Source organism: Lissotriton vulgaris, chromosome 7 (genome assembly GCF_964263255.1).
Source record: "Lissotriton vulgaris chromosome 7, aLisVul1.2, whole genome shotgun sequence".
Lineage (NCBI taxonomy): Eukaryota > Metazoa > Chordata > Amphibia > Caudata > Salamandridae > Lissotriton > Lissotriton vulgaris.
Genome location: NC_141695.1, coordinates 107547006 through 107558212, shown reverse-complemented (window position 1 = coordinate 107558212; position 11207 = coordinate 107547006). Strand labels below are relative to the sequence as shown.

Here is an 11207-nt window from a genome sequence, read left to right as displayed (position 1 = left end):
AGGAAAGAAAGAACACCATGTCACAGTAGTCCCCCACCCCCAACTCCTTCAGGTCAAAAGCTTACTAAGCTCTGGGCTCCATTCAGGCAGTAGCATCTGTGTCTGCTTTACTTTTTCCTCTTTCCTTTGAGTGACAATTCATTGTAAGGGTGTACCAGTCACATCAGAAGTGGACCTTAGTTTTCACCATTTTGTATTCTTCAACCCATTTGCTCCCATGGGAAGGGAGGATAGCACAGATTAACAGTACCTCTAGCCGCAGACAACTCTTTGATCTTTTGACTCAGTCTCCACTGTGGCCCATTGATCAATTAGCCTGTAGCCTACAGGGGCTCCTGACTGACCCGAAGCTGATGTCCGGCAGAAAATCTGCAAGCAGGGTAGGAATCTTGAGAGTACCTCTACCGACTCTTTACTGTGTCCTCACTGCTGGTGCTACGCTCACTCAAGCCAACCTGGAACTGGAATGAAGGGTCCTCTGGAAGAAAACCTGGAGGGCGGCCATTCTGGTTCTACTCCACCGCAGACAGGTCCCCAATACATTGCAGCTAACTGTGGTTCATCCAGATAACCTCTCCTCCTCTGCAAACGATGAAGGGTCTGGAAATCAAAAATATTTTCCAGTACACTGCTCGCCCATGTTGTGTAACTATCTGCAAACTTCACTGTTATGATTTCAACTGTGTTTTAGTTATTTTTTTTAAAACCACCCCAATACTGATTTTGATAAGACAATTATGTCTAGAAAGCAGCAATGTACTTTTCAAATTTGTTAGAATAATAACACACTTATTACATTCTCCTTGGGTCTCATTAGCACAGTGCGACTTGCCAGTGATTCAACAGCTCACCAAGGCGTTTGGGAAGGGACGGGTGAGTAGATCAGTTTCACAAGCCCCTGTGGATATGTATGTGCCACACATTTCTTTATTTGCCACTAACAAACACTGTGCATGATTACTGATATTGTTTTCCTCTCTTCAGTTCTTAAATGGATATTTTGTGCAGATCCACTTGCGTTTGAAGTAACATTCCGAGCTTCTGACAATGTAATGACTTAGGTAAGCACATCTTGAGTCATTTCCAACTGTGAACCTGCAACAACAAAATACAGCTTTAGGGTTTTTCTGCAAATTTCCATTACAAACTTAAATTATTTTATCAAAGGCTTATGCCATTTAATGGGGAAAGTGTTGTTAATTTTCAACAGCCTTGGAATAAGAACGTAGCAGGTGACCAAAGTTAGACACTGCATTGGTGATGGAATGTCTGGATATACTGCTGGTAACTTCAAGTCACTATTGGGCTTTCTGGGAACCCGTTCTCAGTCTAGTGGTACTCTAGGTTTTCATATTTAACATTGTGCGGTATAGGACAGGTGTGTTACACCTACTGGGTAAAGGAAGACATCATAAAGTAATTCATTCAAAAGAGGAAGTGGTGAAAGATTGAGGCACAATTCCCTCAAAGGGAAAGAGTTTACAATGGGCCAGCCTAGCGTGGGCATGTGAAACCCTATTTTTGTACATCAGAAGAATAGCATGCCCACAGATGGATGTGTTGGGAACGGTGTTAAACCTCAGTTTCAAGAGGAAATGTGTCCCAAGACAAGTCACCACACAACATTACAAAACAATAGAGTCAGTTCAGTAAGGAAAGACTAACTAAGTGAGTTCTTTTTAGAAAGATATATTACAAATAGTCAAACGGGTACAATTCAGAAAATGTAAATGCAGATGTATAAAGTCATTTCCATGAAGGCTCTCAGTAATATGACAAGACAGAAAATAGGCGAAATCAGAAATTATTCCAAGTCCCAAATTGAACTCAATAAGAAATCGGAGAGCATCCTAAGTTATTTTAAATGTATTTTTTCATTGAATTTATTATTTATATTAACATTAATACAATTCAATGTATCATCAAACATTCATAGCTAGTGGTAACAGGCTCAATTTACAAGGCATTAGTTAAACATTGGGACATTTAATTCAGAGCACATAATATTTATATGCATTAGCTATCAATAACTAGCATGTTATGTTAGATATTTGTAAAGCACCTGGTTACTCCAATATGGAGTGTCCCCGCACTAGGTTTTCTACTAATAGTAATTAGTTCAATCTATTCAGAGAGCCAGCTAAAACAATTAGATTACCATCGATTGCCTGAAGAACCAGGTATTTAAATGTCTACGAAACAGAATTTCTGACGCCTGCAGTCTAAGGTCTAAAGGGGAATATTCCACATCTTTGTCACAAGAAGACTGAAGGAGCTGCCACCCAAATGGCTGTTCCAGAGGATCTAAGGCAGCGATTTTGGAGATAAAGTTTGATCAGGGGAAACAGAAATTGAGGACCTTTCAAATTTACAATTCTGTAACAGAAACATAAAGCTTTGAAAACCACTCTGGCCTGAATAGGAAGCCAATGAAGCTTAGCAAGGGCACGGCCAAAAGACCAATGCCTAGGAATATTCAGAAGCATAGGAGCCACAGTGTTCTGCACCCTCTGCAACCATCTTATTCTGCCTTTAGAAACTCCAAGATTAAGAACATTTCAATAGTCCAGGCAAGACACTACAAGCGCCTGGATAACTGTTTTCTTAGTCCTATCTGGCAAAAGCTCTAAAATCTTACAAAGCATCTTAATGATGCCAAAACAATTGCCAGCCAAAGTAGAAATCCGGTAATCAAAGGACAGTGCTGATTCAAGCCACACCCCAAGATGTTTTATCTTAGGCTTAGGAGCAGGAACTGACCCCAATTCAGAAGGCCACAATATAGAGGACCAAATAGACGGTTGCTTGCCAACCACAAGAACCTCAGACTTTCCTGCATTTAGTCTAAGGCAGCTGGAATCCATCCATTTTATCAGATCAACCAGGCATGATTTAAACTTGGAGGGAGCATCACCTTCATCCTGTGTCAGGGTGATAATCAGCTGAGTATCATCAGCATAAGATACCATCTTCACCCTGTGACACTCAAGTACATCCTACAGGGAGCGCATATAGACGTTAAATACGGTCAGGCTCCAAGCCGAACCCTGAGGCACTGCTTGCTGCAGGGGGCGAGTCTCAGACGTGAAGGACTGCTGGAAGACCTGAAAGGTAAGGTCCTGGAGAAAGTTTGTAATCCAATTGAGTGTGAAACCCCTCACCCCAAGGCCCCAAAATTGTTCAAGCAAGAGGCCGTGGGGTACGGTATTAAACACAGCACTCAAATCTATGAAAATAAGGGCTGCAGTCTTGCCCTCATCAGCATATAATCTAAAGGGATTCAGAGGCTAGAAGAAGAGTGGATTTGGTGCTGAACATAGATCTAAACCCTGATTGGGTCTCATGAAGAAGAATATTTTCAAATTTTTTAACAGTTTTTTAATTGTCATTTGGTTTCATTTTGGTGTATTTAAAAGAAATATATTGTATTCCTTCCTTTATTTATTACACAAGTCTTTGTGGTGTGTTTGCAAGTGCTGTTCCATGGCTCTTGCATATATTCTCCTGTTAGCTTAACGACATGCCATGGCAGTGACGGAAGTATCCTGAAATGTTGCTTATTTACATAATTTCCTTACATTTCCTTACTTTTGCAGCACTTCCTCTGAAGCAATAGGTTCCCGGTTTAGTGCTTACTTCTTTTGTACTTCGGCATGTGCTGAGGCGGTATGGTGCATACACCTTTCACATGCCAGTAATGGCCATAGAATACCAGACCAATCTTCTCTCTATGGACACACCTTATGGCACAAAGTGCACGTCACCTCCTCTGCACTCATTTTCTTTGTACCAGCTGGAAGTTAAAAAATCTTCCAGGCAGTGATTCTTTGGCTGGCCTTCCTTCCTGTGCCGAGAACAAAGAACAAGGGAACCCTACTCACTCGGAACCAGGGTACTGAAATTATTATCAAAAAACAATGGCTCCTGTGGACTAATGCCAAAACAATCTTAATGTATAAACGCACAATGGCGATGCAATGGGTTAGTGGGATGTCAAAAAGAGAAGGAGTCGAATACACCTTAGATTTGTATTTCATACAGAATTATTTATACTCTTTGAAACATAATACATACATAGTAATTAAATAATCATCTAGTTTTACTGATTTGTGTCCCAGTGAAAAAACTGAACCTAAAACAATAGTGACAATTTTGTGACATATATACAAGGTTTCCTATACATCATAAAGATGACCATTAAAAGGTTTATATAGTTCGAACCGCATTTTATACAATGATAAAGGCTGGTATTTAATGGTTCGCTTTTGAAAACTGTCAACAGCGCTTGAATGAATGAATGAAGGGGGACTTTTACAGCGCAACTTAGCCCAATGGCATCAAGACGCCTAGGATGGTCAAAAATGAGATGCAGTCGACTGAAGGAGACTATTGCCGATAGGCTTCCGAAAAAAGCCAGGTTTTTAAAACCTTGCGGAAGAGAGCCAGCGACTGTTTCCCCAGGAGTTCGGGGGGGGGGAAGAGTTTCATAGCCTGGGCGCAACCGAGGAAAAAGCTCCGCCTCCCCCTTTCACTCTCACGAACCTTGTCACTTCAAGAAGGTTTTTGTTGGAAGAGCGAAGTGATCGGCTAGGTACGTAAGGTTTAACCAGAGACCTTATCCCCTCAGGGCCTATACCATGAAAGACCCCATGGGCAAGACAAAGAATCTTAAACGAAATCCTGGATTGAATAGGGAGACAGTGTAGATTTCTCCTAGCTGACGAGGCCGAAGCAAGTCTGGGGAGGTTGAGAACCATCTTCCCCGTCGCAATCTGGAACATTTGCAAACGGTGGATAAGACTCTTGTTGATGCCCACATAAAGGGCATTGCATTAGTCCAGCCTTGAGGAGACTAATGCCTCTGTGGCCTGTTTCCGGGCATCAGGGGACCCTACATTGCACCCTATGTGCAATGTGGGGTCTCTTCAGGACCTTAAGACTGTAGGGACACCTGAAGAATAATTTGCGCAGCCTAGTGTAGGAGGTGTAGCACCATGAGTGTAGTGAAAATACCCATGTGGGTCCCAGCTGTGGGGCCCATGTGAAGGTAGAGGTAGGCTGGCAGATTTGATTTGGCACAACAGGAAGATTCCACTTGTAAGGATCTGGAAGGCACGGTGAGTGTACAATCCAGGCCTGTACTCCAATTGGGTGTCTCTGCGTGTTAAAGATGCTGGCTCCTTAAATATTTAGTGAATCTCAGTAGTTGAATTAGGCACAATGGGCGGCTCACAGTGACTGCAATATTAAGTGTTACTTCCATTTAGTGTGGGGTCCCATTAAATCACCAATCTGTTTTCGCCTGCATCTGGAAATCATCAGAGCAGAACAGTGTCTGTCTGTCTGCTCAGGTTCTATAGATGCCTGGATTGTACACTCATTTATACCCTTTATTGGTCATCTTTATGTTGTATAGGAAACCCTGTATATACGTCACAAAATTGTCACTATTGTTTTAGTTTCCGATTTTTTCACTGGGACACCAATCACTAAAACAGGATGATTATTTAATTACTATGTATTTATTTATTTATTTATTTTTGGCATTTATTGAGCGCGAACAATTGCCCGCAGGCGTCTCGGCGCTGTACTGAATTACTCTCCTATATGATCTATTTAGTTTTTCAGAGGTTAAATAGCCAAGTTTTCAGTTTCTTTCTGAAGGACAATAAATTTGGACTTGACCTTATGTTTTGTGGAAGCATGTTCCACAATCTTGGGGCGGTGACTAGAAAACGTCTATCTCCCCAGTTGACCAGTCTGGTTCGAGGCACAATCAGGTCGTTCTGTCCTGCAGATCGTAGCATTCGAGTAGGAATGTACGGGACGAGATGGTCACATAGGAACTGAGGTGCTTGATGGTGCCGTGCTTTATAGACGATACATAGCGTCTTGAACTTAATTCGGTTCCTAACAGGTAGCCAGTGGAGACTCCTCAAGGATTCAGATATAGGTTTGAATTTAGGAATGTTGAGGAGAAGTCTGGCTGCTGCATTCTGGATTGTCTGCAGCTTCCTGATTGTTTTCGCTTGGGCGTTTGCGAACAAGCCATTGCAATAGTCCAGTGCTGACAGGACCATTGCGCTGACCAATGTCTTTCCTACATTGGTAGGGAGAAACGGAAGAATCTTCCTTACCAACCGTAGCTTGTAAAAGGCATTGGATGCTGTCTGGTTTGCGTGAGCCATGAAATTTAGGTTGTCATCAAAGATGACACCCAGGTTTCTCACTTTCGTAGCTGGTTCAGGTACAGCTCCGAAAGATGATGGCCACCAAGTGGGGGACCAGCTTGGGCTGAGGTGGCCAAAAACGACAACCTCGGTTTTGTCGGAATTTAATTTCAAGCAGTTTTCGGACATCCATTTTCCGATGGCCAGCATACCTGTCTTGAAATTTTCCGCCACTGTTTCCCCGTCATTTCTGACAGCCAGTATCAGCTGAGTATCATCCGCGTATGAGGTTAGGTTCATCCCATGCGCTTTGATGGTATTAGCGAGGTCCGACACATAGATGTTAAATAGTGTCGGACTAAGGGATGAACCTTGTGGAACCCCACACGGCAGTGATAGTTCAGCAGATTCATACTGGCCCAGTATGACTGCCTGGGATCTTTCTGCTAGAAAAGACGCTATTAGGTCTTTCGCTGTGCCTTGCACGCCCATCCTTTCGACACGGTTGACTAAGATCTTATGGTCAACCGTGTCGAAGGCAGCTGATAAGTCTAAGAGCACCAATGTATGTATTATGTTTCAAAGACTATATAAATAATTCTGTATGAAATTGTGCGTTTGTACATCAAGATTGTTTCGCCATTAGTCAACAGGAGCCATTGTTTTTTGACAATAACTACCTTCCTTAGCAGCAGCAGATGTGCTTGGCTTCAGACTAACATAGTCATCTTGTGATGTTGTACCTTGGGCAGGCTTCATAGCAGATGCAGTTGATGTTTGCAGTTCAACAGTTCTGTTTAAAGTCATGATGGTCTTAAGTTAAATATTCTGCAAACTCTCCATGTTAAACACCAATGCTGGTTTGCAAAACCATTTGGGATTTTGTCTATAAGGTATGGGGAATGAAATGGTGGCTTTAATTTTTCTTTTTTTCCCATCCATTAGGGTCCAGCAGTATTACTGCAGGACCCATAGAGTCAATAGGCCTTTACTTCCTTTTTGGGATCCCGTGGGACTTCCGAGGGCCCCAGTAGTTGTATAAAAAAGTTGTGTTCACTGTATATGGGTAAGTAAGTAATCTTTATTGTATATAGTTAATTAAAACCATCTCAATGTACAAACCCAAAAAACCTTTCAATTTTAAACGTTGACGAGATACAAAAGCGCTATAAAAATCTAATAATTACAAAAATAATCTTATAAGTGTCCTCATTGGCCTTTGTCCATAACAGATTCTTAGCTATTCCTAGAAAAAACAGGATTGAATTGATAGCACATTTTGGTGTGTGCTCATAGATGAGTGAGCTTTGCTGTGCAAATAAGCAGAGGGAGTGACAATTTTAAAAAAGTGGCTCCTCTGAGAGAACAGCGGATTGATTTCTATCCAGTAGTGTTAAAAGAGCATTTAAAAACTGGCAGACTGTTCGAAATAAATTCCTCAGCAACAATGGTCTTGATCGGAGTCTTTTGAATTCCCACAATCCTTTGTACCGGGCCCGAAGCGTAGCTGATTTTGTGAATTAAGTATAAGAAGCCCGAGGCGTTCAAGAAGCCGTGTCAGTGCTTGTACTTGACAGTTTGTTTTCTATAGTGCTAAAAATTTTACTAACTTGCAGTTTAACTGTAAAGGGGTAATTTTAATTACAATTTGACCCTAGCAGTTTCTTTAGAGGCACAAATAACCGCCATGTAAATGCTGGCGGGGATGCAGCATCATAATATGGCGGATGGTGCCTGATAGGCAACGCCACCATTCTATTCATGCGAGGCGGTCCGACAGGCAATTGTTACAATTGCTGCTGTCGGACTTGTGGTCCGCCATGCACAATGCCCGCTATCACAATCTGGCAAGTGGGAATTGGCCTCACGATGACGGTGAATCCCCCACCGGCAGCCTGCCGGTGGCGGGTTCACCACAATCGTAATGAGCCCCATAGACAGGAAGTTCCCACCCTCTGGCTCTTATTAGTCATTGACAGTTCACACACTGCTGCCTTTCATTTGTTTATTGCTAAGTTTTTTAGGGGCGAGCTCTAATAAACAACAAACATTTGCATAGCCAATAGGTCTCACCTTTGGGACCTGATAAGTGTTTAATTATCCAGCACAATATCCTTGGTGCAACAACATCAAGTTTACAGGGCTAAACACTGATAAGGTTCCAAAGTCGAGACCTATTGGCTATGCCAATGCTTGTTTTAAGTGAGTGGCTCATCCAGGTATGCCACTGTGAGGTAGCGATGCCTCTAGTGCTTTGACAGGAGATATGCTTTTCCGGGACTTTGGTTCTGATGCAGAACATTGGCTACATAAGTGACCACAATAGGGCACCAGATTGCACCTGGCTTTAAACAAGCCTTGCTGATAGAGGTAGGGAGGTGCAAATAAAATAATTCAGCCCTGGGAACATAAAAATACTTGCACCTGGGCTGGGATTAGCAGGGCAAGAAGAAGGGCGAGCAGCATCCACGTCTATGCTTGCATCTCCTATTTGACCTTAATTTTTTTTTTTTTTGGTAGACCTTTATTGCACATTATACATATACACAGCGGTGTGCCTACAACCCACTGGTAGGGCCGGCCGCAATCAGTGTACCAGCCAAGGCAGACGAGCCTAGGAACACATATCACTGGTAGAAGGGTATAGCTTAGAAAGGCACAATAGATGCTCAGAATAAAATGTTCAAAGTACACCATAAGACTGTGGCCGTATCGCCCTGATGGAATCTCGGTCTCATTTTACAGTTTTGAAGAACCAAACTCAGGCAATAACAGAACCCAACTCCCCCCAACCCTCCCGATCCTGGTCCTCGTGAGTATTCCGAGTCTGTTAGGTACAGTGTCCAAGAGGTAATCAACCCCAGAGGAGGCAGATGGTCGTTAACCAGGGCAGGCAGTCATTGACAGGTCTATCCACCATGGTACAAACAACAGCGGGTACATGTATGGCAGTTAGGTCACGCTGTCCGGTTATGGTGCATGTGGAACCACCAAATAGATCCATAGCTCAGACATACTCTGCAGGACAGACGGCACACGCTCACTCAGTCAATACTCATTCGGGTTCACCGCCTCCTTCCGATAAGTCGGCACTCACACTCCTCTCGCTATCAGTGTCAGCTAGGGAAAGCATATAGAGCGTAAATGGAGCCCATATATCCCGTGGTCGCGCCTTCACTGGTAGTCCCTCATAGTAACAATTCAGTTGATCCCTGCAGTAAGCCATGTCATTCAGCCACAGCTGCACATCAGGCGCTCTCCTCCCTCCCCAACCCATAGCAACTCTCCGTTTAGCCAATTGGAGCGCCAACACAATGAACCGTCTAGACTTTGCTGATATACCAGAAGCAATTCCCAGAAGGCAAAGGCGCACATCCAACGCAACTTCGGTCGATGTCATGGAAGTAAGCGTCTCAGACACCGCCTTCCAGAAGTCATACACACGGGAACATCCCCAGGCCAGGTGCACAAAGTCAGCGTCATCCTCTCCGCACCGGACACACTGAGCAGACGCTCTAAGGCCAAACCGAACCAGCTGAACCAGCGTGTAGTACCACTGATGTATGAACTTATAATGCAGAAGACGAAAATTACCATTAATCACATACCCCCCAGTCATAGCACAACATTCGGTCCACTCGTCATCACTCAACGGTTCTGGGAGACTCCTATCCCATCTGGCCCTAGCCAGGACTGCGCCCCCTCCCTCATCTTCCTGTGCAGCTCGATATAGCTTAGATAGCAATTTCGTCCTGTCCGTGGCAGTGTAAAGCAACTGTAAAGCCCCGAGTGCCAACGGCTCCTCCGGGTATGTTGGATATAGAGCATGTACAGCAGCCCGAAGCCTAACGTATACAAAGGTAGACATAGCGGCATTAGTTGAGCGGGCTGTCATGGCCTGTAAGGGGAGAAACGATGCTCCAGGGAAAAGGTCCCCCATAGTTTGAAGTCCAGCTTCCCTCAGAACCTGTAACCCTCCAATCTCTCCCAATACCGAAATACCTGAGTGATAAAGCAGCGGCATAGCCGGCGCATATAACGGCAACCTGGCTGCCCGTCTGCCCAAATCTTCCCAGGCAGTCGCCGTGATCCGCACAGTGTCAATCTCCCCCTTCTCAAACACTGATTGTTCATTAACAATCATGGCCCTCAGGGGATGTGGCAGGACAGCACTGGCTTCAAGCGCTACATGCGGAGTGTACGGTGGAGCACACATCCAGTAAGTCGCAAAATGCGCCTGCGCACAGAGATAATAGAGCTTCATGTCCGGCACAGCAAACACCCCCAGTTCATACGGTTTGGTCAGTACCTCCCACGTTACACGTGGCTTCTTACCGGCCCAGGTGAGAGATATCAGTAGGGACCGCATTCTGGCAAAGAAGTGCGACTTCAGCGGGACAGGTATATTGACAAAGAGATAAAGAAATTTCGGCAGTACCACCATTTTAATCAAGGACACTCGATCTGCTAGAGTCAGAGGGAGACGGGTCCAACGCGCTACCTGATCCTCCAACTTAGAGATGGCAACTCCATAATTAGCCCTTATAATTTCTTGGGAGTCCCTGTGCACCCAGACGCCTAGATATCGAACCGACTCTGTTGCCCATTCCAGCGGGAATTCCAATGGGATCTGGTGAGTAACGTCCGTGAGAGGTAGCACGATAGATTTGTCCCAGTTGATGGTCAGTCCGGAGTGGCGACCAAACTTAATGAATTCTCGGAGTATGTTTTCTAGGTGGAGTGCCGGTTCACGAACATAGAGGACCATGTCGTCAGCATACATTGACTCAGCCAAGGATCTAAGAGGGAACTTCAACGCCGCTTCCGCGTACCTCTGCCGCAAGATACAGGCCAGTGGTTCCATCATGATAGCAAAAAGTAAGGGCGAGAGCGGGCAACCCTGCCTTGTTCCCCTCTGAATCGGAAATGGGGAAGAGACATGACCATTGACCCTCACTCTCGCTGTGGGCTCAGTATATAAGAGAGCAACCAGCGAAGTAAAAAAAAAAGGGTACCCCCATCCGGTGCAGGACAGCC

General features: G+C 44.3%; 1 protein-coding gene across 1 annotated transcript in view; it reads right to left on the bottom strand.

Annotated features, from left to right (window-relative positions):
- Positions 1-849: 849 nt before the first annotated feature.
- The window catches only part of LOC147700924 (C-type lectin domain family 2 member E-like), a 280507-nt gene continuing 270149 nt past the window's right edge, over positions 850-11207 (bottom strand). Inside the window, exon 5 of the mRNA XM_086928545.1 lies at positions 850-1095. Coding sequence (XP_086784671.1) covers positions 981-1095 — 115 coding nt within the window. The 3' untranslated portion in view covers positions 850-980. The remainder of the gene's footprint in view (positions 1096-11207) is intronic.